At 54.5% G+C, this 26,063-nt stretch overlaps 2 protein-coding genes across 3 annotated transcripts; both read right to left on the bottom strand.

Annotated features, from left to right (window-relative positions):
• Positions 1 to 1,224: 1,224 nt before the first annotated feature.
• Positions 1,225 to 4,773, bottom strand: TPPP3 (tubulin polymerization promoting protein family member 3). 2 transcript variants are annotated; one of them, XM_082863421.1, is made up of 5 exons: positions 4,654 to 4,773; positions 2,477 to 2,642; positions 2,158 to 2,351; positions 1,892 to 2,045; positions 1,225 to 1,775 (listed from the first exon to the last, which is right to left on the bottom strand). In XM_082863421.1, the coding sequence occupies exons 3-5, from the start codon at positions 2,343 to 2,345 to the stop codon at positions 1,587 to 1,589; spliced, it is 531 nt and encodes a 176-aa protein (XP_082719547.1). In that variant the 5' UTR covers positions 2,346 to 2,351; positions 2,477 to 2,642; positions 4,654 to 4,773; the 3' UTR covers positions 1,225 to 1,586. The 2 variants fall into 2 exon arrangements, with proteins under 2 accessions (XP_082719547.1, XP_082719546.1); XM_082863420.1 differs by lacking the exon at positions 2,477 to 2,642 and having other exon boundaries at positions 4,654 to 4,770.
• An 866-nt stretch (positions 4,774 to 5,639) lies between these two features.
• On the bottom strand, positions 5,640 to 25,833 carry ZDHHC1 (zDHHC palmitoyltransferase 1). Its single transcript, XM_082863407.1, is given in 13 exon segments — positions 5,640 to 6,054; positions 6,165 to 6,243; positions 6,383 to 6,476; positions 6,715 to 6,797; positions 9,631 to 9,743; positions 10,019 to 10,177; positions 10,278 to 10,404; positions 10,406 to 10,445; positions 10,816 to 10,917; positions 12,535 to 12,710; positions 17,499 to 17,741; positions 19,136 to 19,182; positions 25,630 to 25,833. Coding segments are annotated over 12 exon segments (1,455 nt in total). The 5' UTR covers positions 19,145 to 19,182; positions 25,630 to 25,833; the 3' UTR covers positions 5,640 to 5,824.
• Between the last annotated feature and the right edge of the window lie 230 nt (positions 25,834 to 26,063).

Genomic DNA, 26,063 nt, shown 5'->3' with positions numbered 1-26,063 from the left:
GCGGAGTCAGGAGGATCCCACAACTGTCAGCCATTAGGCAAGCCTCTGCTGTGACCAGGTGATGATCTCTGCTCTCTAATTCTCACCTCACCCCCCAGCGTCTCTGTTCCAAGCCACACTACCACTCTTTACCCTCGCTCCAAGTGACTTTGGGCTCAAGGGACTCCGGGGCCACCTGGGGCAAGAACGTCCTAGAACAGCCCGAGGGAGAGGGAATAAACAGTCGTGCTGCTTTGCTTTATTATCTGGGTCAAGAAAAAATATTCGTGAATGTGTGCCTTTTAAGCCTTTTCTAGCACTCTTAGGGACTCTGGGCAGTCCCTGAGTTCCATCCAGCCCACTTGTCAGCAGGAAGGAGGGAGAGTTGGCCCCAAAGCCTTAGACTTGGGAATAACTCTGGCCTAACACTGAGAACCTCAGAGGGGAGAAAAGGTTGATCTGAAAGCTCCCAGGAGTTCTCAGGATCAGAGAGAGGACACCCTCCCCGCCACCGCCCTGCAACCTGGGATGATGAACAGATGGGAGGGAATCAGCAAGAAGAGGCCCCTTCACTGTTGGACACCCTGCTCACCTGTCAAAGGCTGATGTTGGGTGCCAAGTTCTATTGCTGGCCATCCAGCCTCACTTTTGGAAATCAGCGTTGGGGCTTGCTGTGTTAGAAACAGCCTGGCCAGGGAGGCAAGAGGCATGGTTCTGGCCTCTATTCTGCAGAGGCCCTTTCACTCTCTGGGCCTGAGTTTCCTCAGCTATAAAATTGGGAGTTGAACTGTCTACTGTCTGCTGTCTTGCATTTTCTGATATTCTGAGATGCAGCCCAGAATGACTCACCTTGGTAGCCCTCTGGAGTGGAGGCCTGTCAGCAAGCTTAGAGCTGAGGCCTGGCACTGGGCCCCACCAATGCTTAGCCCAGTCTGAGTTTGCTGTCTCATCGCCCCCACCTGCTGTGAAAGCCGAGAGGCCAAGACTGAGGCCCTAATTGCGGGAAGATAGCCATGATGTCAGAACTCTAGGTCAGGGCTGAGGTAAAAGGCTTTTGATTTTCCTATAGAGCATCCTCATTCAGCCTGGCCCTGTGCTAATGGAAGGGGCCTGGTGTGTGTCTTTTTCTGGGCAGGGATGCCAGTGGAAGAATCAGCAGAGTGCGACTTGGAAGGGGTTGATGACAGAGGGGTCGTGGGGTGTGAATGTCATTACCCTTGTTGTCATATACCTGACCAGGCCATATTGGTACAAAAGGTGGCTTTATTGAGGTCCGGGTAAGAATTAGGCACTTGGCCAGAGCAGCAGCTTAAATATGAGGCAAGCAGGCAGGGGTTAGCCATGCCCGGGGCGAGGTTGGGGTGGTGAGGCTATAGGCACAGACTCTCCTCAGACAGACAGAAGTCGAGGGGGAAAGAAAAAGGGGAAGGGGATGCAGAGCAATCCGGGTCAGAGGTCTGGTGGGCTGGCCCCATAGGGCTGGGCAGGAAGCGCTGGGCGGCAGATCCAGCAAGGAGGGGACCGGGCTCTCTTGCTCCACATGCCCCTTAGGCGCAGGCCTGAGCCTTTGGCAGGGGCAGCCGTGCTAGGGGGGGCCTTCCCAGGCCTCACTTCTTCACCTTGGCATCATAGGTACCTGCATTCTTGTAGGCACTCACATAGCCACTGTCATCCAGGATGTCCTGCCGCCCAGCAATGCCCTTGCCCTTGCCGCTCTCATCGAAGCGTTCCTTGTGGGAGCCCGTGTACTTGCTGGTGTCAGTCAGGCGTTCCACAGCACCCCCTGTTTTTGCTTTCTGTTTGGACAGAGTTCCCCCAGGGGTACCTGGTTAGGGAGCCCAGCCCTTCCAACCCCAGCCAAGATTCCCCATACCCCCCCTCAGTGGCCAGCTGAGACCATCAGGGCACTTACAGTAACACCCACATTGGCTGGTTCCTTGCCTGCCACCAGCTGGCAGATGGCATCAAAGGCCTCCTCCTTGCTCTTCCCCTTGAATCGCTTGGGTGCCAGCTCTTCTAGGGCCTTCTTGAACTCCTCATAGTTGATGACCCGGGCAGACTTCCCCCTGCCAGATATGTGGACACCATGAGTTTTCCCCCTTCTCCACATCCTCCCTGGTTCCAGCCCCCCAATTCCCCTTCTGGGAACATCAGAAGCAGGGAATGCCTGGGGCTCACTTGACTTTGGAGAAGACGATGTCGACATCGGTCCCTGTCACAGCCTTTCCGTCAGCCACCTTGCAGTCCTTGCACAGCTTGGCCCAGTTCTTGCCATTCAGCTCATGCCCACTGGCCTTGGGATCACCATGGATGGCAAACTTGCGGAAGCTTTCCTCCAGCCCAGCCACATCTGTGCTCGCTGCCATGCCACCCTGTTAGGGACCCACCTTGGTCACCTCCTAGCCAAGCTCTCCCCCCCACCCCCCAAGGCACAGAGCATCACTGCCTCTACCTCAAAACCTGCAAGGTTGAAGTTGCAGGCACTTCTGCCACATACCCTCAGAGCTGGAGATGGAGCTGCCTGCAGAAAGGGGCCAGTACTCAAATGTCTGACTGGGCCCCAGAGCCGTGAGGAAGAGCCCCGAGAGGAAAGGTCCTGTCACTTAATGCCAGCCTGGCTCAGAGTGGAGTTCAGAAGATGAAATCATGATGCTCGCACCAGGCTGGGAACAGAGTAGCACTGTCCAGAAAAACTGTGAGAGCAGCAGCTGGGGCCATGGCTTTGTCTGGCCCTGGCACAAGGCCTGCTTGGGTGGAAGTCAGGGTGGCAGAGCGGGCCCCCTCCCTGGGAGTTCCATGCCAGGCTGGGTCAGGACCAGGCCAGGCTGCTGCTTGGGCAGGTATTTAGTGAGGACAGTGTCTCTCTCAGGGTCATGAGGACCCAGCAAGACCCAGCCCAGGCTGAGAAGGGAGCCAGAGCACAGGCAGGGGTGCAGCTGGCCCAGCTGGGACCTTGTTACTATTTGCTATTAAACAAAAACATGAGGGAAGGGGAACTTGGGGCTGGCCTGGCCACAGTTTGTGAAGCCTGGAGACAGTTGCTAAGGGAGGGTGGTACTGCTTGGAGAATGTTGCTAAGGGCAGGATGGTGTCAGGGCAGCTCAGGGAGAAGCTCCCAGTGCTGCTGGGCTGGGCTGGAGAATGGGCTTACGGGTGGGGCACATCAGCACTCCCAGCACCTGGGGCACAACCGTGGCTTCCTGGCCCCTTTCCAGCCATTGGGGCTGTAACGTCCCAATTTGTGGAGTTTAGGAGGAGCAGGAGATTGAGGGGCTAGCCTGAGTGGGGGTTGTAGAGTTATGAGCCCCTAGAGGCATGACGGCAAGTGAGACCGTGGCCTTGGCCCTGTAATCCTCACACCTACGCTCTGCGCTGAAGCACACTTCCCCAATGTCTACACCTTCAGCCCTCTATGGAGGCCTCCTGGCCACACCCTGAGCACCACCACACTAGTCCACACTCTCACAGCTGTGTGCACTTAGCCCTGGCCCTCCATACCTTCGGCCTTAGTCCCACTGACCACACCCCTTAACCTGGTACTCAGACCTCCCTGACCACACCAGCCCTGAAGTGCCCCCCACACCCCTTACTGCAGTCCCCTGACCACACCCACAACCCTGGGACAAAGGGCCCCGGGCCACTCCCTCAGCATGCACGCCCCACACATATACTAACAGCCCTGTACTGAGGCCCCCCAGTAATAACCCTCAGCCCTGCACTAAAGGGTCTTCCCCACACTTGCCCACAGTACCCACTGCAGTCCCCAACCACACCCTCAGCTCTGCACTGAAACTCCCTCCATGTAACACAGCCTGGTACTGAGGCCTCCCTGACCACACCCTCAGCCCTGCACTGCAGCCACTTCCGTCCATACACGGGAAGCCCTGGGACTGGGTCCCCCGTTCACACACCCACAGGCTTTACTGAGACCCCTAACCAGAGCCTCACAACTCACCCTCTCTCCATACATCTGCAGCCCCTGACCACACCCTCAGTTGTGTCCTCAGCAACTATCTTCCACCTCTCCCTTTTATAATAGAGCCTCCAGTGACCACAGCCTGGAGCCTGCCTGCCTACCCGCCTTCCACTACCACTGGCCTTAACACTGAAAACCCTCCCCGGGTCACCACACTCACCCATCCCTAAGTTGCAGTTTCTGGAACTGGGATCACCCACAGCTCCTACACTGCAGCAACTCGGTGGGTCCAGAATCCCTTTCAAACAGCACTCCCCTTCCCTCTCCCTACACTGCAATCTCCCACCAGCAATCTGAAGGAGACCCGCACTTTGTTCACCAAGGGTAAAGTCTGGGGGAGCTTGAGTGCCACAGGATGCTTGTTCCAGGGGCCTAGCAGGACCCTGCACCTGTGCTCACTTCTGTCTGTGAGAAGATGGATTCTTGGTAATTTCAGGCTGATCAGGTGGTGCCAAGTCACAGGCCCCGGTCCCAGGGGTCTGCAGGCCACGCTCGCTCCCGCTGGGACAGCTGGAGTAATCAGTCAGCAAGGAGTTGGGGGTGGGGGGTGGAACGTTTGGGCCCAGGGCAGGACCACTCAGCTGGTGTCCTCAACTCGGTACCATCCAGGGTTGGGACCCCTCCCAGGCCGCTCCCACCCCACCCCCTTCTTATCGTGCAGGATATTGATTAGAGTGGTCGGCGCCGGGGTCTCCTACCGGCTTCTCCCTCGTGGCTGTTCCTGCAGTGCACGTTCGATGGACAGAAAGAAAGACGCAAGAATGGACCGATGGACGCAGGAGACTAGGCGGCTCCGCAGCTCTGCTCCCTGCCGGCTCTGGGGCGGGACTGCAGGCCGGGCGGTTCCGCCGTATTATTCCCTTGTTTCTCGGTCTCCATAGAGACGGCGAGTCCCACCCCCGGGGCTGTCTCGGCGGGAGAGTGACCAAGGTCACGCTGGCTCCACCTACCCGACCCCGCCCTCTCCGCTCTCCGCGGGGGCGGAGCTGCTGCGATAGTCTCATCCCGCTGCATCTGTGGCTGGGGTGACCAGACCTGAAGTTCAAAGCTGATCCCTGCCTCCAGGGGAGATCCAACTTCCCAGAGCAGCAACCGAAGGCCTTTGGCGGGGGGCGGGGGGGGGGGCGCGGCGTGCAGAGGAGTGGGAAGGTCCCTTCCCTTAGTGACAGTGGGGTCTAAAGCTGGCTCAAGACCACAGCTCTCCAATGAACGTGTGGCATCCCAGGTCACAACTCCGGGTCATTGGGGGCGGGAGGGGACAGTAAACGAATCACGAGTGCCAGCCCCAAAATGCTGGTACACCGACGTCTCTCCCGCGGCCAGGGAAAAGCTCCTGGACTTCCTGGGTCCGCGTCCTCATTTATTCCCACCCCAAACCGGTGTTAGCCTCGCAGTCTCTGCTTCCGCTGCTGCCTCCCGACCCCAAAGCCTGCTTCCCCTCCTCTCTCCAAGTGCAAACCCTAACTTCAAGAAAAATAACCTCCTCCAGGCAGCTTCCAGGACCTTTCCCAACCAGGAGCCCCGTACCTGAGCTTCTCCATATGACAATCTGGGTGGCCACCCAGCGTACGGTGTGTGTGTGTGGGGAACCCACCTCAACCTCTGCCCCTAGGCTGACTTGCAATGGTCCGGCTCCAGGAGGGCCCGTGGCCCTTGCCATTAAGAAGGTATGCACTAACTCCGCAAAAGCATAAAAAAGTTTATTGGAGCATCACGGCTGGTGGGGCTGTTATTGCTGAGTCGTGGGGGAGGGGGCCGATCCCGCCGGCCCTTAGCGGCCCCTAAAGTGCACTCAGTACGGCGGGGGTGGGGGTGTTGCATAGAGAGTCTGTCCCGCCTTTCCTCCGCCATCCCTGTTTCTTGTCCCAGCTAAGCGGGACCGGCTTCCGGGCCGCCCCGCGCACCGGGATCGCCGCTACTCGGGCTTACGAAAACGGCCGGCGCACGCGCCTGCAGCGCCAGCCCGGCGCTGCCTAGGCGCGTCTGAGCCACTGGAATCTCGTCCATGGACTCGGCTGACGCCGAGTGGTAGGCGCCTGCAGGGCTGGCGTCAGCGGAATCCGACGACGAGCTAGAGCGGCGGCCGGGGGTCCGCGGCCCTATGGGGCCGGAAGGGAACGTGAGACTAGGAGCTGCTACTCACTTAGGGCCGTACCTTTCCCTCCCTCGTAGCTCCCCGAGCAGGATCCGGTCAGGAAGGGGCGCTCACCCGGCAGCCTGGGCAACGGGGCCTCCCGGTCCAAGGTTCTGGAGGTCCGTACCTTATACATGCGCCGCTTCCTTTTTTTCTGCAGAGACAGGGGGAAGCCTGAGTACCCCTTCCCCAGACCTCACATCGCCAAAAGACGCGCAGGAGTGGAGAGGGGTAGAGGCTTCTTTCCCATCCCCTTCCACCTGGGCAGGGGGCCCAGCACAGTCCCCCCCTACCTGGGGTCGGATCCGGGGGGGCAGAGCGAGAGTCTCTGGGGAGGAGGGCGGTGGAGGCTCCACGTGGCCGCGGGTGGCAAGGAACCGGGAGGAGCTGAAGGGGAAGTGGGAGGATAAATCCTGGATGCTGTTGTTCCTTCAAATCCCACCCTGTTGGAGGTCCTAAAATAAGCCTCCCTTCCTAGCTGGAAAGGCACATTGATCTGTCCCAGGCCATGATAGCCTGGACCAAGACCCGTGCCTTGGCTTTGGCCTAACCCCTTTCTCCCACCTCAATGGCCCTGCCATGCCAATGGGAGATGTGAGGTGGCACTTGCCCAGGTTGCACTCACTTAGCATTCACTGAGGCAGGCCTGGCCTGGCCAGGGGGCTCTGGGCGCACATGGCTGAAGGTCCGCATGTAGAACTCCATCTCCTGGGGAAGATGGAGGTGAGGGAGGCTGGGAGGCCAGGTGTGGGTCCAGGGCCTTCTGGGTCCTGGGCCCACTCTGTCTTGGATGCAACACCCCCTTACTGGTCACTGTGGGAGGTCTGGGCACAGAGGTCTAGGGCTGTCCTTCAGGCTTCCCAGGTATGCTGGGAAAACCCCAATGCAGAACAAGGCTTAAAACAGCTGTGTTTGTACCTTACCCCACCCCCACCATTTTCCTCACTTCATTTAGTCAAACTCCACCTCCTCCAGGAAGCCTCCAGCCTCATGTGTCCAACGTACCCAGTCTAGAGCTGTTCTGGCCAAGTTGGGTTGGGGAGAAGAGGGACTCAGAGAGGCCCTCTCCTGCTCCTGGCTCCTCCCAGGGCTCCAGTCTCTGAACCGATGTTTTTCCCTAGTTGGGAGACTGGGCAGTTCACACACCCGGGTGTGCACCCGAGGCTGCGAGGCTACCTGCAGGAATCCATGGTTCCCTCGGAGCTGAGTCCTCAGAGTACCAGACACAATCTCAGCTGCTGGCGGGGAGTGGGGGGATGAGCAGTCTCCCCAACTTCTACCGGTAAAGGGAAGCAATAGGTGGTGGAAAAAACAGCGCCACAGCCCCACCTGGGACCAGGCGTATGGGTGTTCTCTGTCTTGTTTAGTCGCTGATCCTCACAGTGACTATGGGAGTAGCAGACCCAACCCCTGAAAGTGAAGGGGTCTGAAGCCAGGAGGTAGCAGGGGTGGCCTACGCTTGCACCCCAGCATGCAGCAAGCGCCGAGCCGCACCCAAGAGGACTGCAGGTGAGGAAACAAAAGCCAAGAAAAACAGTCCGAGAAGGGAGCCTGGCGGAGGATGTGGGGTGGCTGGGGGTAGGGCACCGGACAGCTGTCGCGACTCGGCAGTCGCTTCCATGGAGACCCGGGCATCCTGACTAATGCAGAGACGACACTGTAACAGGAACACCGTCTCTAAAACAAGCCAATGTTTGGGGGCAACGGCTCCAGAGTGGGGCCCCTCCCACATTCCTGCTCAGGGTGGGGGTGGGGAGGCTGCCTGCTGGATGGCCCTAGCAGATCTGGGGGCCAGAGCCCAGCCAGTCACCGGCTGGCTACACAGAGGCAGAGAATGAACCCTGGGCAAGCCCTGTGCCCAACACCTGCCCAGGCTGGCCCTTTGGGGAGGAGTGTGGGGGTGCCAGCCTGAGCAGAGGAGCCCTGGGGAAGAGGAAGGAGTCAAAGGCCAGTCACAAGGGCTGGGACGCCAAGGGAATCCTTCCCCCACACATTTCCTCTTCACCAGTGTGCACCTAGCACCCCTCCAGGGCCCAGGAGAGAGGCGGCAAAGCCTACCCTGGTGCCCCTGGGTTCTAGAAGTGTAGGGCAGAGGGCAGGGCAGCAGTAGAGGATGGTCTCAGAAGCCTGAGGGGCCAGAATGGGCCAGGAGCCAGGCCCTAGCCAGCTGGGGAAGTATGAGGGTGCCACCAGGGTGTCCCCATTCAAATTCCCCTCCCCCAGCTGTCCCTACAATCCTCCCTCAGAGACATTCAACACTTGCACATTCCTGAATGGTACATGGCACCTCTCAGCCTCAGCTCTCCTCTGCGCGATGGGACAAACACACCCCTTCTCCCTCTGCCGACGTCTCCCTCAGGTCATTTTCCGATGGTATTAAATGCCCTTGCTGCTGGCACATCTGGCCCCAAAGCCTAAGCAGGCGGTAACTACAGAGCAGGGGTCCTGAGCATTCGAGTCTGGGGATCCCAGGGCCAGCCCTGCCTCAATGGGCACTGGCTGTGAAGCTTGAGAAAGTCTCCTGCCTACCTCTCTGAGCCTCAGTCTCCTCTGTGAAGTGGGGATAGGGATGGTGCCCACTCCCGGGATGGCTGCCGCTGTGCTTACATGGGTTCCGTGCCCAGCACCAGGGCAGGTACCCATCAGTGTGGCAGTTGCGGGGGCGGGGGAGGGGGTCTCCACCAACAGCCATCACTCCCCCAGGCCTACCCAGGCCTGGCAGCCTGGCCCACCCCTGGCGATGAGAACAGGAGAGGTGGGGTCCCAAGCACTCCCCCAATCCACCCACCAGCCTGTGTTTGTGTCCAGTTGCCATGAGGACTTCGGATCCAGGGCTCAGCCTTCCCAACAAGGCCTGCCTGGGCCCCCTGCCTTCCCAGTCCCTGGGGGCTCCAAGGACTGGACCACCCCACCCCCAGCTGCTGACCTCAGGAAGCCAAGGGGCATGGGAATGGGGATAGGCTGATCAACAGCTGGGCTGGCCAGGCCCCGAGCCTGGGCTGGAGGATTCCTGCTTCAGAGTGCAGAGACCTTAACTCTTCCTAGACCCAGCTTGCTTAATCTTTCTTGGCCTCAATCTGTTCATCTGCAACATGGGTACGGTAGCATTACCTGCCTCATGGGCTGTTTCAAGATTTAAATGAGGTAATGGGTATAAGGGCTCAGGGTCACAGGTGGAAAGAACTGATGGCTCTATCCTGGTGACCCAGTCCTTGATCCATCCCTCTCTCTTCTCCTGCGGCCCCAACCTGCCTGCTTCCAGGCTCCCATGTTCTGTGCCCTCCAGCACATGCTTCGAGCCTTTCCCCTGGGCTCGGGGAAACACAGGGCTTCCTCTGGCTGTGCCCACACTTGAGCAAGTAGGCACGTGCTTAGTACAGGCTTGCCCTCGCCTCTGCTGCCTCCAGCACCCCCTACCCCAGCTGCTCTTCCAGGCCCGCTTCCCTTTGCCCTGTCTTGTCACTGGCTACTCGTTGCACAGCCCACCACCCCTCCCACACCCCTTCTCCCACTCCCTCAGCCCTCTGGGCCACTTCTATACCTGAATGGGCCGCATCCTGGGGGGACATGACTCAAGCTCCCTGTGGGCCCCCTTTGCCTCCTGGGGCGGACGATGCTGCACGATGTATTCATAGGTGGTGAGCTTGTGCCACACTGAGGGGGTGAAGAGAGGGCTCAGTGCAATGGAAAAGGAACCCTGGAGTTCAGAAGGTGAGGGAGGGTACCCAACCACAGGCTAAAACCATTGTCCCCATATACACTAAGCCATGGAGTGAGACCAGGTCACCATTAGAGAGCCAGCGCTAGGAAGGGGCATAGTTTCAGGGCTCTACAGCCCAAACTGGGTAACTTCCTCCAGCTTAGGGACTCCCATCCCCTGAAAGGCAGGTGTGGGTGTATATGTGGGGGTAGGGGCAGGGGCCACTTACTGAGATAAATGTGGAAGCAGAGCAGGTGGCCGAGCAGGGCTGTGGAGAGCAGGCCCAGAAGGATGAGAAGGGCAGCCAGAGCCAGGATGGCAGGAGCCTGTGTCTCCACAGGGGCAGCAGGCAGGAACACGAACCACACATCTGTGTGATTCTTCAAGACTGCAAGGCACAGGCAGACTGTGCTCAGCCAGGGATGTAACCAGTGACCAGAACAGGCCCAGGGTTGGGGGATGGGAGTGGGCCTGGAGCCCACACTGACCTTCAAAGTGGCGGTTGGTACGCAGCTGCATGGGGTTGACAAAGAACTCCACAAAGACATAAGTGGCCACCAGCACGAGGAGCAGGACGCCCAGTAAGGCAGATGCCACACTGTGTAGAAAGAGCCTGGGCCCAGCCGTGGGCAGCTGTCAGCACCCAGGTGCTCCAGCTGGGCAAGGGCCCAGAGCTCAGAAGGGCCGGTGGTTAGGATGGGGAGCTGGGCCTCTGACCCCACAGCCCTGACTCCTCACGAAGCCAAAGCCTTATAGGGCAAATGTGAATATAGGCGGCCACCCCCAACAGGCTCCCCACCTTTCCCTGGGCCAGCACGAGAAAGACTCCAAACCTACCCTCATCGCTCTCAGGCGGAAGCCATCGGGAGCATCACCCTCAGACCAGCACACACACTAACGCACACCAGCGCACAGGTCCCCCAAGTACCCCTATCACCACCCCGCCCCATACACAGGTTCAAGGCCCCTGGCTCGCACAGACACAGGTATCGCCAGGCACCCCTGTGGCCCGGGCCTGGCTCTCACCGGTAGTTCCTCTCGCCCACGCAGTTGTTGAGCCACTTGCAGTGGTGGTCGAAGCCGCACACGCATTTGTTGCAGGCGCTGCAGTGCTTGGAACGAGCACTCCTGCGGTGGGGAGGGGGCACAGCACGGTTGCGGGCTTCTCCCGCCTTTTGCTGCCCGGCCTGGCTGGGGGGTTGCCGGTTCCCCGCCTGGAGCGGGTCACCCACCCGCGCCTAAGCGGAGAGCGGAGCGCGTCAAAGGGGAGCACGCGCGCCCTCTGGCGGGGGGCACTGTGGGGCGGCGCACCCGGAGGAAGCAGCGCTTCTGAAGAGACGGGGTGGGGGGGGGGTGGGGGTGGGGGGGGGGGGCGGGGACGGGAGGTGTACCCAGCGGCGGGAGGAGGTGTAGGCGGCGTTATACTGTCCCGCTCTGGGACAGTGCACCCGGGTGATGGTGGCGTGAAACGAAAACGGAGTTTCCTTTCCAAGCAAGGACCCCCTCTGCCCGGCCAGGGAGCAGAAGAGAGCAAGGCTGCTGGACCCAGGGCCTGCGTTGCTCTTCCTGACATCGCCATTTTTTGAGTCCCTGTTTCTCTGCCAGACTATGGGAATTTTCCTGGCATTCTTCCAGAAAACCCCAGTCTATCTGGGCTAATCCAAAGGGAGCCAAAGGAAGAGGGGTAAGCAGACATCTGGGTGAGCAGTAAGCAGTTCACTGCAGTGGGTCAGGTGAGGTGAGGCTACATTAGGAATGCAAGAGAGTCTCCCTGCCCCAGGGAGGAACCAGGAAAGGCCAAAGGACAGTGGAAGAATAAATTTCGACCCCCTCCCCCAGAACAGAATGGAGCCCTGGAATACGCAGCAACTGCCAGGGCATCCACTGAGGAACAACGCGCTGACTGGTGTCTAGTGAAAGAAAGGATGGTCTGATGCCAAAGTCCTCAGCATCTTAATGCCATTGGCTCTTTCTCTGTCCTGTGGACAGAACCCCTTCAACAGGCTGCTTGGGGCTTAATATTAAAAGTGTGGAGCTAGCCTTGAACCATACTCCCATCCCTGATCCCCTACCTAAGGCTGGGAGACTGGGATCCTCCAGAGAGGGACTTAGGGAGGCAGTCTGGACCAGCCAAGGGGGTATGGGCTCTGTACATTCTGACCCCTCAATGTGACCTGGAGTAAGTCACCTGGCCTCTCTGGGCCTCAGATTCCTCGTGCATAAACAAAGATAGCAGTATTGGCTTCGGAGCCAGGCAGGCTGGGTTGTGAATCTGGCTGCCCAGTAGCCATATGACCAACCTCAGGCCACTCAGCCTTTCTGAGCATTGGACTCTTCCTCCTCTGTGAAGTGAGAAAGATGTTGCCCTCTCTGCAGGGTGGTTGTTCATAAGCACTTAGCACATGGTAAGGAGTCAAGTGTTGCTCCCCTCTCTGCCCATACCTGGGAATGCTGGTGAGAGAAGGGGGGTGGTTACTGGTGGAGTTAGTCATCAGAAGTGTTTGTGGCAGGGCCAATTGTCCTACTTTGTTGGAAATGCTATTCCTCATCTTCTGTTTCCAATCACCTTCTCCCTCACCCAGTTCTCTGTCACTCCACTAAGATTCTTGACTGTGTGAAATAAGAGGGTTCTGAGGCTTCAGAATGACTGTAAAGCCTGGGCATGCCCCTGTCTGCCTTCAGCTCCCACTGGCAGTTCCCCGGGCACACTCATCGGCCACACACACCCAGTCCACACGCACTCACACATCCACGTCGCACAAGTTGCAGTGCAGGTCTTCAATGACGTGCGCATGTTGGCTGCGGTTGAAGATGGGCAGGGGCCCAGCATAGCTCTTGTCCCGCACATTGGCATCTGCTGGGTCGATGGAAACAGCAGTCAGGTGCACCACGAGGTGACCAGCAAAGATGGCGCCCATGCACTGGCCCAACAGGTTAAAGACTCACTCCACACTGCCGGCTGAGAGCCCCACTTCTGCTTCCTGTGGCCAGAGAACTGTTCTCTACCTACATGTGACTCCCCAGTGCAGAGACTCTCTGCCTGTGCCACCTCCTACCTGCGCCACCTCCTACCTGCGCCCCATATGGAAGAGCAGAGGGGCTATCTGGTAATGGAGCTCACAAGCCAGCACTGCCTGCTGCTGCTGAGGAGACCAACTACAGGGCCCTGGCCTCACTAATCCAGGCCTGGCGTAGGCCCTGGCTGATCTTACCTCAGAATCTGACCTGGTTTCCGATTTTAAATGGTGAAATGAGACTGAAAGAGATCATCCTCTAAAGGTTGAAGGACCCAAAATATAAGTTCTAAGCTTGTTTATCTTGCTTTCACAGGAAGTCAGCTCTGAGAAGGAAGAAGACATCCTCTTCCAGCAGCCAGGCCAGTTGGAGAATCACTTGCAGACAGGGCCTCATACATCCACTGCCTCCCCAGTCTAGAGTCCAGGTACTTGGAGGCCTGGGGCTGAATGTCTGGGATGGCCTAACATGTTCAGGGGCTGGCCAGGGGGCAGCATGGCTAATTCCTGAAACACAGATCTTCCAGGATCTATCGGCTCAGCAGTTGGACCAAATGCTGGACACAGTATGCTGACAACTTACTGCAAAGTGAATGTGTAAAACTTCACTAATAGATTCCACCCAGGCAGCCATCCACCCTCCATCTAGCTATCTGTCGATCCATCCATCCATCCTCTTGCTAGCCAAGTAGATATCATCTCTCCATCACTTATCCTCCATCCATCAGCTGTCCAACCTCCTTTTTTTCTTCCTCTTCCTAGCAGCCAAATTTTCCTACATGTCTGCAGGAGCCAGGCCCCACCCTAATGTGCTATACCAGAGCTGAAAGAGACAATCCTGTGGCCCAACACAACCTCTCTATCCCTATGGCCCTGGCTGTGGGTCAGGCTGTCACCTCTTGCCTGGGTTATTCCAGAGTCTCCCGACTCTGCTTCTCATGTCTGCATCCCCTTGAGTACCCTTTACTTGGGTAGTGAGCTCTGAAAAGCTTAAACCTAAAGCCTTGCCTGCTTAAACTCCTGCAGTGGCTCTCAAGCTAAAGTTTACTCTTCAGCTCAGTGTTCACGGCCCCTTTTCCTCTGGATCCTCTCAAACCTCTCTGGTATCACCAACCACTACTCCTTACCATTCCAGGCTCTCTTCAGACACACTGAATGTGGGCAAACATTTAGTTTCCTGCCTGCTCCAACACTTCTTCCCTCCCCCCCACCCCACTGGTTCATTCATTCAGCTATTTACTGAGGTCTTTCTCTATGCCAGGCACTGAGGATATGGCAGGAGCAAGACAGACTTTGTCCCTAGCCCCAAGGAGCCTACAGTCTGGCAGAAAACACAGAGTAGGTTGATTGCAATAACGAAAGTTCAGGGGACTATGTGAGTTTGTAACTGGGTGACCTCATCTAGTCTGAAGGGGTCTGGAAAGTTTCCCTGAGGAAGTATCATCTCAGCTGAGACTTAGAGAGAAACAGATAACAGGAACATGGCAGGTAATATAAAGAGGAAAGGGGGCCTGGGTGGGTACTGGGAACAAGCAGAGTCCCAACTAGATGTGTGGTTCCAGCTCAGCTTATTGGTGCCATGCAAGAAAGAGAGCCCATGTCACCAAATTCTGGCTTTTCAGAAGGAACCAGAAATACAGATTTGTGTCCGGATATATGAGGCGTCTCATTTTTTAAATGTTGACAAGGAAATAAATAATTTTTTAAATGTATCTGCCAAAGAAATACTTAAGATATGTCCATTTTGTGTGTTCATTATCCCTCAATTAAAAAAAAAAAATCTGTAGGCCAAACTGGCCCATGAGCTGCTAGGTCTTGACTTCTAACTTAGCTGGGTATTGGGGTGGAGAGAGAGGCTAGGAGCTTCCAGGCAGAGACCAGTGTTGTTGCAACAGAGAACAACAGAGGAAATAAAATAAGAAGATGCTGGGGAGATAAGCAGAGTCCAGAATGTGGAGAGCCATGATGATCTTGAACCTTAAGGCAGGAAGAAGCTATTAGAGGGTGTTAAGCTGGGGAGTAACTTTATCATATTTGTTTTTTGAAAGGGCACTCTGGCTGCAGGGATAGAGATGGACTGGCCGGGGTGAGAGCATGTGTGGGAGACCTGTTTGGAAACAAAATGGTCATCTAGGTAAAAGAGGCAGATGGCAGTGGGGAGAAAAGAGGGCAAATACAATAGATTTTTAGGAGGCAAAATCAACAGGACTTGATGACTGACTGGATATAGGTGATAAGGAAAGGGGCGGAGAGCCAAAAGTACCTAGAGAGGCCAGGAAGAGGGAAGGAGGGGAGCTGAGAGCAACAGGTGGGTGCATCTGGGTGGCGATGTTGGTCTACGTGGCCCTCCTCCTGCACCCACAGTCTGCTGTATGAATCCCTACCCCCATACTTACCATGTGATGATCTCCAATCTACAAGGCTTTCCTCCTGTTGGAAGCGGAACACCTAGAGCTGGGGCCCTGTTTTACCCATCTTTGCAACCCTAGGGCCCAGGCAAGTTCTAGGTGCAAGGTGAGTGCTTGGTATACACCCTTACCCTACCTCATTCTGCAGGGACCCCTGAGGGAGCCTGCAGAAGGAAGGTAGCTTTGATGGGAGGACAGAGAACCATTCAGGCCTGGAAATGGGAGTGCCAAACCAGGTGGTTCTAAGAGCCTCCAGCATTGCCCAAAGCAATAAATATGGGGAGGACAAAATCCTCAAACCATCCCACTGCCTCAGAGTCAGACTGCCTGAGCAGTCCTTCTGGCCTCACTGGGTAGCAATTGTGTGACCTCAGGAAGTCATTTAATCTCTCTGAGGGCTTCCCTGGTGGCACAGTGGTTAAGAATCCGCCTGCCAAGGCAGGGGACACGGGTTCGAGCCCTGGGCCGGGAAGATCCCACATGCCGCAGAGCAACTAAGCCTGTGCGCCACAACTACTGAGCCTGCGCTCTAGAGCCTGCAAGCCACAACTACTGAGCCCACGCGCCACAACTACTGAAGCCTGAGCGCCTAGAGCCCATGCTCCACAACAAGAGAAGCCACCGCATGAGAAGCCCTCGCACCGCAATGAAGAGTAGCCCCCGCTCGCCGCAACCAGAGGAAAGCCCACGTGCAGCAACAAAGACCCAACACAGCCAAAAATAAAATAAATAAAAATTAAAAAAAAAAACTTTATAATCTCTCTGAGCCCCAATTTCTTTTATGAAAGTGGGGAGAACACCTTCCTTACAGATTATTATGAGAGTTGAACAAGATCATCCATGTATAGGGGTTGGCACAGTGCCTGGCACATATAAGTGCTCAATAAATGCTAGTTATTCTTGGTTACTGTTATTTGCTCTGATTCTGCTCACTCCAAAACATGTGGTTATTAATCTGGCTTCCCAGGTACACTGATGGCAGAAAGCCAGGTAGTCCTGAGTGAGTGGTGTACCCATTCTGGATCATGGGAGGAATGTTCCATGAAGCATTCTACTTAAGAGCACTGACTAAGCCCTGCTGGTCACCTCAGAGAAAGTCTAGTTTTCATGTACAAAGTTGATGACTAGGCCCTGGGCCCCAGTGAACCAGGAAGCCCCTCAGTGACACTGCTGGCGTCGGAGACCAACAACCTTCTCTCGAGTCTTTCTCCACCCACCTGCCCTGGCTACCCACCAGCCAGGGGCTCTATGGTTTCCCAAGCGAGCATGCTCACATTCATGGCTCATATGTTCTGGTGCTCACACACACACATCCTTGTGTGCTCCTTGTCCCCTGCCTGGGAAGCAAGCAGGACTCCTCCTGTCAGATAGAGGAGGAGGCTAAGATGCGGAGAGCTGGCAGAAGCTGCTCAGCCTTGTGCAGCTCTGAAAGGGCTGAGTTGAAGGGTGCTGACTCTACGCCTGAGACTTTCAAATTCATCCCTGCTAACTCCTTTAGCTCACCCCAGGCCACCTTCTCCCAGAGGCCCAAAGAATCATCTCCATGAAGCACACACACCAAGGCACACTCTCATGGGCACCCTCTGGACTGGGGCACATGGCCACATGCTGCCCCTCTACCGCCCAGACTTGCAGCCACATCCTCTGCTCCTGGGGGTTGTGGCCAGGGCTGGGGCAGTCACATCACTAAGTTCAGGCAAGTTCATATTTGTCACAAGTCCCAGGAGCTTCCAGGGCATATTTGTCCCTCCTCTTGTCAATTCAACCTTACCCTAAAAGAGTCTGATTTATAAAATCGATGAGCTCCTAAACAGTCCTGGGTACAGCATAATAATCTCTGTAAATAAAACCATATTTTAAATGTACCAGGAAACTTACCATGTAAAGGAATTCTACCATTATTCTTTCCAAAAAGTGAAAAATTATTTCATAAATGGAATAAGGTACTCTCTTTTATCCCTTGTTGAGCTCTGGACACAATTAGCTTAAAGAGAGCTTTAAGGTTCTCTTCTGTAATTGCTCTCGTGGTACCTCAGTTGATGAGGTTCCCATCTGTGTGGGGCTTTCAACGCTCCAAGGTTCGTTAGGCCTGTTCCCTCACCCAATCAGGCAGAGGGGTCAGATGGGGGTTGGAGGCCAGGCAGGTAGGCAACTGGTCCCCCCAGGCAGAGACAGGGCCGATTTGCACTCTCTGAGGCTGTGGAACCCAGCTTCAGGCCTCGCCCATGTCCCTCCATCCATTGTCCCCACTCCTCTATGTACCAGTCCCACACTTTCCCAAGGATACAGCATAGCCAGCAGGCACCCAGTGGTGAGGCAGGAGGGGAACAAGGACCCCAAAGCCAATCACAGCAAAGAAGAGGTACAGCAGCCAGGCCACAATCTGGAGCGGGTGAGGGGGCCAGCTCCACCCATTCCGGCGGGACCGCTGGCCCTGCAGCTCCGGGGAGGGTCCGCTGGCCTGTGCAGGTGCTGTCCACACATTCTTCTCAGGGGCTGTCTTGTTAGAGGGCTTGTTGCAGATGTTCATCTCCAGAGGGAGAAAGGGTAGAAAGATCATTAGCCTGAGGAGGCCCAGGCTGGAGCCCAGAGCCCCGTGCCTGCAGTCAGGTTTCAGCAGGAGGGGCAGGCTAGTATGTGAAGCCATCTCCAGCTACTCTGCAGGGGAATCCGGGGCCCTAGCATGAGGAGCCTGGCAGTGAGGGAGGATGGCAGTAGAGTGTTAGTCTCAAAGCCCCAGAGCAAGTTCTGGCCCCAGTCCTAGCCAGGACAAGGTAGGAAGTTCCAGGGTTTATTCAGCTCACAGTGTGACTGCCTGTTATTCTGCTCTGTCTCCACAGCCATCAGAGTTAAACCCAATAAGACATGTTCTCATCTGGTAACAATATCAGGCTGAGGCCAGAGCGATGAGAACACATGCTGATTCTGTCAGGATTAGTCACCTCTGTCCTGAGGCCCAAATGCAAGTGTCAGAGAGGGCCCCGTTACACTTTGCTTAGGGAAACAGGGAGTGGAGGTGTTCAAAAGAGGGACCTGGCCTCTGCCCCTCAGCAAGCATGTAATCCCTTTAAGGACTAGGGGACCCTGAACCATGTCCCCTGTGCCTCAGATAAGCTACCTGGGGCTTCTTGGCTGGAGAGAAGCCAGCACACAAGAGAGGGGAGGAATCCTCATTGGTTCCCTCCAGCAGTGGAAATGACCATGTTTCTCTAAGTAAATGTGGGCCTGGTACAGTGAGAACAAAAAGGTGAACTGATGCCTTTGACTCATTTGAGGGAGTTCGGGGAAAGACAGGCCTTGGTCAGAGCCAAACCACCAGATGGCAGCACTCTTTACCCCCATCCCACCATCGCTCAGCCCAGGAGCTGACTCAGTGCTCAAAGATACATGCAGGGCAGACGGGTAGGCCTGTCATTACAGGAGAAAGAGCCCAACCCAGTATCTTCTGGGCCTGAGGTGGGACCAGAGCCTGGGCAGGCAGTGCCCCACCTGGGTAGACAGGCCAATTCGGAGCTCTTGGTGGGAAGGTCAAGAGCTGCAGAAAAAATCCTGGCAGCTGGACTCTCCTTTCAGGAGTCCATGCCTGTTGGCCAGGGAGTCTGACTAAGCCAAAGGGTATGGCAGACCCTGCTCAGCACATCTGCCTTGAACACCTTCCTCACTTCTAAACCCAACAAAATGTGACCTGACCTTCAGAGCCCACTGCAAGCATCACCTCATCCAGGAAGCTTTCCCTGATGTCCCAAGTTAGTCAGGGGGCCCTCACGCTCAGTCTTTATTGGGCAAGTCACTTTGCTGTTTGGAACACTTTGCCATCTCCATGTCTGCCCCCCTGTTATGCCAGCTCCCCCAAGGGCAGCAAAGGTACTGTGATTCATTCACCTCTGTTCCCCACAACCCCTCCCCCAAGCACCCAGAACATACCTTGTACATAGTTGGTGCTCAGTAAATGTTTTCTGACTTGAAAACATCTGAAATAAAAGGAAATGCGGGCACGGTAAATGATGAGGAATCCTGACTCACCTAAAGCCATCTGGGCCGTTCTGCCCTGTCTTCAAGCTGCACAGTGGCCAGGCACCCGTACCCCCCCCCCACCCCGCCCCACGCCAGCCCCATGGCTGTTACCCTAGCTACCAGACACTCACACTCAGCCACTCTGCCCTTCATCCCACCTGAGGCCCAGAGCCTCCTGTAAACCAAACTTGGAGAGTCTGAGTAGCCTCATCACAAAGCTAAATGGAGTGACCCTAGTTTTCTCCCAGGGACTCCACTGGAATTCTTTGGTCACTTGCTTTGTCTTCAGTAAAAAGCAATGAAAGGTGAAAAAAGAGCCCCAGCTTTGGAGGAAACAGATCTAGGTTCAAGTCCTGGTTCTTCACTTACTAGCTGAGTGGCTTGAGTTTCTTCATCTGAAAAACAGGGGTAGGGATGCCTACCTAGGGCTGTATATAGATCAGCAAAACTGTAGGTAAAGCGTTGACACATAAATGTTCCCTAAATGGTAGACGTTATGATTACCCTTAAAATAGCCCTCTGGGGTGTCCTCATCTCTCCAGACTGAGGAGGCTACTGCATCTGATATTCTGTGAGGTTTTATGAGGTTATGCCCAAAGTGATGGGGTTGGTTCAAGTCGCTTTCTTAAGTTAGTAGTCCCAAGGAACACATTGTCATAAGAGCTGGGCCACTGGATTGCCATTCTAAACTTCTCAGCTTTGATCAAAGATGACAAAGATGATCAAAAAGCTGGCCTCACTTTATTTGGAATGTCCCCAGAGGTGGCAAATCTTTGTCCTTGATTTTTGGAAACAAAGATCATCTGGTCAAGCCCAGTGTATACAGTTGAGCTGGGCAGTTCTGCTCAGGAGGACAAATCCCTGTGGCTTCCACATAGGTTCTCCAGCCATGTCACCAGGGCAACTTCTTTGAAGGGAACCCATTAATTGGGATTCCTAAGTCCTGACCTTCTCTTTGCCATCCTCACACCTGAATAACCCAACACCTTGAGGTAGTTTATGAAGAAAGAAGCAGAGGTACATGGCTGGCTGACAGGTCCTCACTGCCAGAGTGGGCTGGCAGTGGCCACAGGCACCCCCAGTGCTGCTGCATCCCTGACACCTGAGGCAGGAGGAGTCACCACCTGAGGCCAGGGGCCTACCACAAACAGCCTTAGGGGTTGCTCTGATACCGAACCCCAGTACCCTTGGCCCAGAGAGGTACCACTTGTATGAGACCATGGATGAGGGGATGGTGCTGTTGGGTGTAAGTCCCTTGCAGGGGTGGCAGCCTGGTACCATGCCACCTGCAACAAAAGCCTGAAACAACCAACTCTTAACTGATGATATTTTCCCTTGTGGAGTTGGTGGCCACAAATTCTTTTGGCCCCCAAAATTTTGATTAAAAGGGCTTGGAGGTAGGAGAGAATCCAAGATGAGGCTTCAAGCATGGATGGGACCAGGCACTGTCACCAGACCCAGGGACTTCTCTGGCTGTCCCACCCCTCTCAGCACTTCCCTAGGAGACCAGATTAAAAGATGCGCGGTTCTGCTACCAGACAACATGGCCAGCTTGTGCACTCATGCCTTGGCCCAGTCAGTGCTTATTGCGGTCCAGCCCCCTTGTGCGTTAAAGATGAGACCATGTTCCTGCCCTCAGGGGCTTGCTTTCTGGGGGCCCAGACAGATTTCAGGGAAGTGGGTGAATGGGTATTCTGGCAGCCCTGCAAGGGCCAGCCATTCAGTATGACAGAACACAGAGTGGGTGGGTTTGGGGTCAGAGAGCAAGATCCACAGAGAGAGAGAGAGAGAGAGAGAGAGAGATGAGCCCTGGGAAGTTGCAGGGTCAGATCCTAGGTTGAAACCAAGTGCCCCTAAAACCAAGTTCCCTAACCAAGATTATGATTAATCTCTCTATCCAAAACTTTATTCCCTTTCAAGTCACCTCTGACCTCAATCCTGTGCTAACTGAACACTAAACAACCAGAGTCACATGACTAAAACTGCTGTTGTCGATGACATCATTAATGTACTAAAATTGCTACTATAGATGTCATCATTAATGTACAAACTCAGGTTGTTTCTCCAGGGCAAGATGAGCTAACAGGTCCCTGAGCCATGGACCACCTGGCCAAAGAATCATAAACCAGAGACATTCTGACTCCTGAAACTACAATTAAGAAATGTCACAAAAATGTCACAGGACGATGATTAATCCCAGCCTCTTTGTTCTCCTCCCTCCCCCCACCAAAAAAAAAAAAGAAAATTCTAACTCAAAGACCAAGCTGGAGTGGACCTGAGGCATGTCTCCCACTCCCTTTGCTTGGCATCCTGCAGTAAACACTGTACTTGCCTCCGCCACAGCCTGGTGTCAGCAGATTGGCTTTGCTACGTGTTGGGCAAGCAGATCCGACTTTGGTTCAGTAACAAGGTGATCACAGGAGGCCAGGTGAGTAAGTTTAGGCACTGTTGAAAGAGCCACAGGGAATCACAGAAAGTTTAAACAGAGGAGTTGACATAAAGGTGATGGGTGTTTTTAGAAAGCTTTCTATTCACACTGGGAAGGAGGGCATGAGCAAGAAGCGAAAAGGCATGGGGGGTGGTGACACCACAGCAGGCTGGCCTAGGAAGGGCAGCAGCCCAGCAGCCCTGTGTACTGGGAGGAGTTGGGTGAGAAGTGGGGGTCAAGCCCACAAGCTCCCTGATGCCCTGCTGCATCTTTGGTGGGCTGAGAGGTATGTGGACCTTGACAAAAGATTCTCAAGTACCTTCTGCTGCCACGAACAAACAACAAAGTTAAGCTGGTGGAGACAGAAAGAAGACAAGAGCAAAGAGGCCCCGTGGAGTGTCAGGCCAAAGGTAGCCACTGCCCTGGTAAGCCAAGGGCCCACCTGGCTTCTAAGGCAGGCTGGAGGGCCTGTGCAGGTCCCTCCCTGTCCCAACAAGGGGAAGGCCATTGCTAGGATGACAATAATCTATGTTAACATTGACTTGCTAAAAGTCTAAAATAGCATTTTCCAAATGAGGTCAGGCTACCTTAATTTATATGCCTAATTTAAGTGAGGAAAATCTTACCATTTCAGGTTCTCATTATGAACTACAGAATAGTTACCTGACTGGTCCACTTCCCACTTGCCCAACTCTACTCTCACCAAAAAAAAATATTTAGGAATGTTGTTCTGAGATTCATGAACAGCATTGTAAAAGAAGCAGACTGAGGTGAAAAGTACCAGCCCTGGAGAGGCTGTAGGCTTCCCTGCATTTCTGCAAGATGTCTGAGAATTTCAGGAAAGAATCTACTTAGTTACCAGAGGGTTTGTTGGTAGAGGCCACAGAACTGGGAAGGTACAGTGATGGGGTCAGAAGAGAGGTGACAGGGCTGATGTGGGGGCTTGGAGGGCCTGGGGATCTGAGTTACCAACAGGGAGAAACAGGTTAGGACCAGGGAAGAGGGCTAGGCCTGGAGACATAGCCTGGTTCTGGTCCCTGCGTTGCCACTCACAGATTGAGGAACCTGGTGGGCAAATTTCACAAAGCCATCTCTTTGGATCTCTCCTTTATTTATTTTTCAAAAAGGTTAGCTGGAAAGCAATTTGGTAATGTCTACCAAACTGGAGAACACATATACCCTTGAGCCACGACATTCCATTTCTAGGTATTTATCTTATACATATGCTCATAAAGTGCACAAAGATTCATTGCAGTCTTGTTTGTAATAATAAAGGACAAAAAACAATATAAACAAATATATGGCACATGCACACAATGGAATGCTATATAACACCAAAAATAATGAGGGATGAAATGACTTTTGATACACAGGTAAGCAGAAAAGCAAGATGTGGGACAGTTGTAGAGTGTGCTGCGAGTGAGTGAAAACCAAGGTGGATGGATAGACATCTACGTTCCTATATGCACAGATTCTCTCTGGAAAGAAATGCAAGAAAGCAAACATAGGGATAGCCTGTGAGAAGGTGATCCAGTGGCTGGGGATGAGAGAGATTTGCTTCTACTATGTACTCCTTGGTGCTGTTTGGATTTTTTTTTTTTTTTTTTACCATGTGCATGTACTACTTTTGAAAAAAAAAATACATCAAATAAATAACTGAAGGGTGTCATCTCTTACCCTCCTGGCCCCAGTGGGCTGCCATGTGGACCAAATGTGCTCGTGTGATCTAGAGCCCAGTACTGCGCCAGGCAAACAAGGAAATCTTGCCTAACAACCATGCAACAAAAGAGCACTCAGTTTTAGTTCAATGCTTTCTCACTCTCGGAAGAAGTCCTGAGTTGTTCAGCTGAAGAGCTCCCTGTGAGCTGTTAGGGCTTTTGTTAAAGCTGGAATCAGACAACCAGGCAGCACAACAGAGGAGCAGCTGGGCAGGACCTTGTTCCAGTTCTCAGCTGAAGGTCAGCTCAGCTCCCCGTGACTCCAGAACCCAAAGGGAAGGTGCATGCCACAGGAAGGTTTCATTCCCAACCATCTTTTCTTTTAGCTAGAGGATTTATGGTTGCTGTGTGTGTGATTTTCTATGGATACTTCAAAACAAGTTTTCTGGTTTTTTCCCAGGATCTACTTTTAAACCCATTTTCACTGAGATTTAACAGATGCCTAATTTAACCATCTAAGGGAGGGGCTGGAAAGAAAATGCTGCATGGTGCACACTGTTTTACAGCACAAAATGTCATTTATAAAAGAACTTTCAAGGGGCAAATACTTTGTTTATTAGAATTACCCACAGGTGCCAAAGAAGTCTCTGGACTTAAGATTCTGGGAAGTGGCTAGTTTGACTAAGAGATACACATCACAACAACTCCCAGAAAATGAATTGGAACCTCAAGCCTTTCTCATAGACCTCTCTAGTCATTGGTCTCATATGTGGCTGGGCTCCTCACATCAACAACACGCAGAAGTCTGATGCTAGGGCAGGAAAAGCTTGAAACCTCAGTCATTCCTGAGCTGACGTAGTCTGCAGACATTTCCTGTGCCATTCTCTTCCTGAAGCAACCACTGCAAACTATTTGGGATTCAAGTTAAGCCAAGGAAAGAGGACAAGAAGAAGGGAGCAACTTGGAGCTGAAACAAGACCAGTGAGCAGAGGCAAGCATTTTTGATTTTAACCAGGAAATCAACTCCCAATATGGTAGAAGCAAGCCTTGAGGAACACCCACCAAGAAACCGTCATTAAGAACAAAGTTGTGACAGAACAGATAAGTAAGAAAAACAAAAGAAAAAAACCTGGCTAATTAAGTACCAATGTTGCTTTTATTGAATCTCATGGTGATTATCTGTTTACAAACCCATCTCCCACTGTGAACCACCAGTTCCACAAAAACAGGGACCACCCCTCACCCATCTCTTAATCCAGTTCTCCTTCAAGAAAGGAAGTTAAGCCACTTCTTACCATTTCTGCTGCCATCACCCTAATCCAAGCCCCAGTCATTGCTCCCCTACGGTATTTCAACAATAACAATAACCATCACTAGCATTTAGAGGGCATTTACTCTGTGCTAGGCACTGCTTTAAGTGTTTTGATGGAATTCACTTATTAAACCCTCACAACTCTCTGAGGTAGGTCCTATCATTTCAAATTGTTCTCATAAGCCTCTCTAGATGCCAATGGCCCCTCACTTTCTCCCTCATAAACAACATGCAGAACAATATGCCCCTTTCACAGATGAGGACACTGAGTCTCAGAGAGACTAAGTAAATTCTAGGAGGCACAGCTAGACTGGCAGAACTAGGATTGCCCTCAACTGACTTCCTGGTGTGCCCTGTCACAATCACACTGCTCACCTCACTGGAGTGAGAGGAGCTTTTCAAAACTTGAAATTCATCAAAACTCCTCAATGGTTTCCTTCTCCTGCTAGGATAAAGTTGAAACTGCCACCGCATCCTTCAAGGCTCCCCTCATGCTTGCTGTTCCTCTGGACCTGCTCCCTCCAGATCTTTGCATTTGCTTTTGCCTCTTCCAGAAACACCGTTACCCTGATCACAATGCTGGCTCCTTTTCAACCTTCAGCTCTTGGCTTCAATGTCACATGATGGAGCGGACCCTCCCTCACCACCTCCCTTCATTTCAGCACCAGAGCATTTAACCCGACCTGAAATCACTTTAGTCGTGTATCTGGCGCCTGCTCCCCGCACCCCCCGCCCCGCCCCTTCTTAACACTGCGGGTTCTGGAGAACCGCGGCGTCCTCTCTGGAGCCCTCCGTGGCCCCGCGCCTGGCAAAAAGCCTGGCACACAGCAGACGGTCAATGCAAATCTGTGAACCGGATGAATGCTAGAAGGAAGCCGGGCGCTCTGCCCGGTACCTGGAGCCCAGGCCGCGGGATCCAGGCGCAGAGCTCGGCCGGGCGGCGGCAGCTCTGGCCCCGTGGCTCAGGCCAGGCTTCGAGATGAGAACTGCAGCGGGGGCTCCTCACCTGCGCGTCGTCGACCGAGCCAGGTCGGCCTTGCCAAGGTCACTCAGCGGCTCAGCCCCCACGCCTGGCCGTCCACCCACCCCAGGGCGGCGGCGCTTCAGACTCTCGCAGCGGAGACGGTCCCCGAGACCCGGAGGCGGTGAGCCCCGGATCGGGGCCCCATCCCGGGCCGCGCGGGGGAGGTTAGGCCCGCAAGTCCTCCGGCTCCGGCTCGCGCGGGCTGGCTGTACCGCGGGGCGAGGCTGAGACGGGCTGGGCCTAGTCCGGCGCGGGCCCGTTCCCCTGGCAACGGCGCGGGCTACGGCGCCCCACAGCGGCCAAACCGCGCTGCGTCACGTCGCCCCGGCACCCTGGCTCCGGGCGGGGCTCACCAGGGACCCCCTGGCGTCCTAGCCCAACCATTCTCCGTTCCTTTACAACATTTCTTCTCAAAA

Source organism: Leucopleurus acutus (genome assembly GCF_964270905.1).
Source record: "Leucopleurus acutus genome assembly, chromosome: 20".
Taxonomy (NCBI): domain Eukaryota; kingdom Metazoa; phylum Chordata; class Mammalia; order Artiodactyla; family Delphinidae; genus Leucopleurus; species Leucopleurus acutus.
The sequence above is the reverse complement of the archived record's forward strand: the minus strand, read 5'-3'. Positions and strand labels throughout refer to the sequence as shown.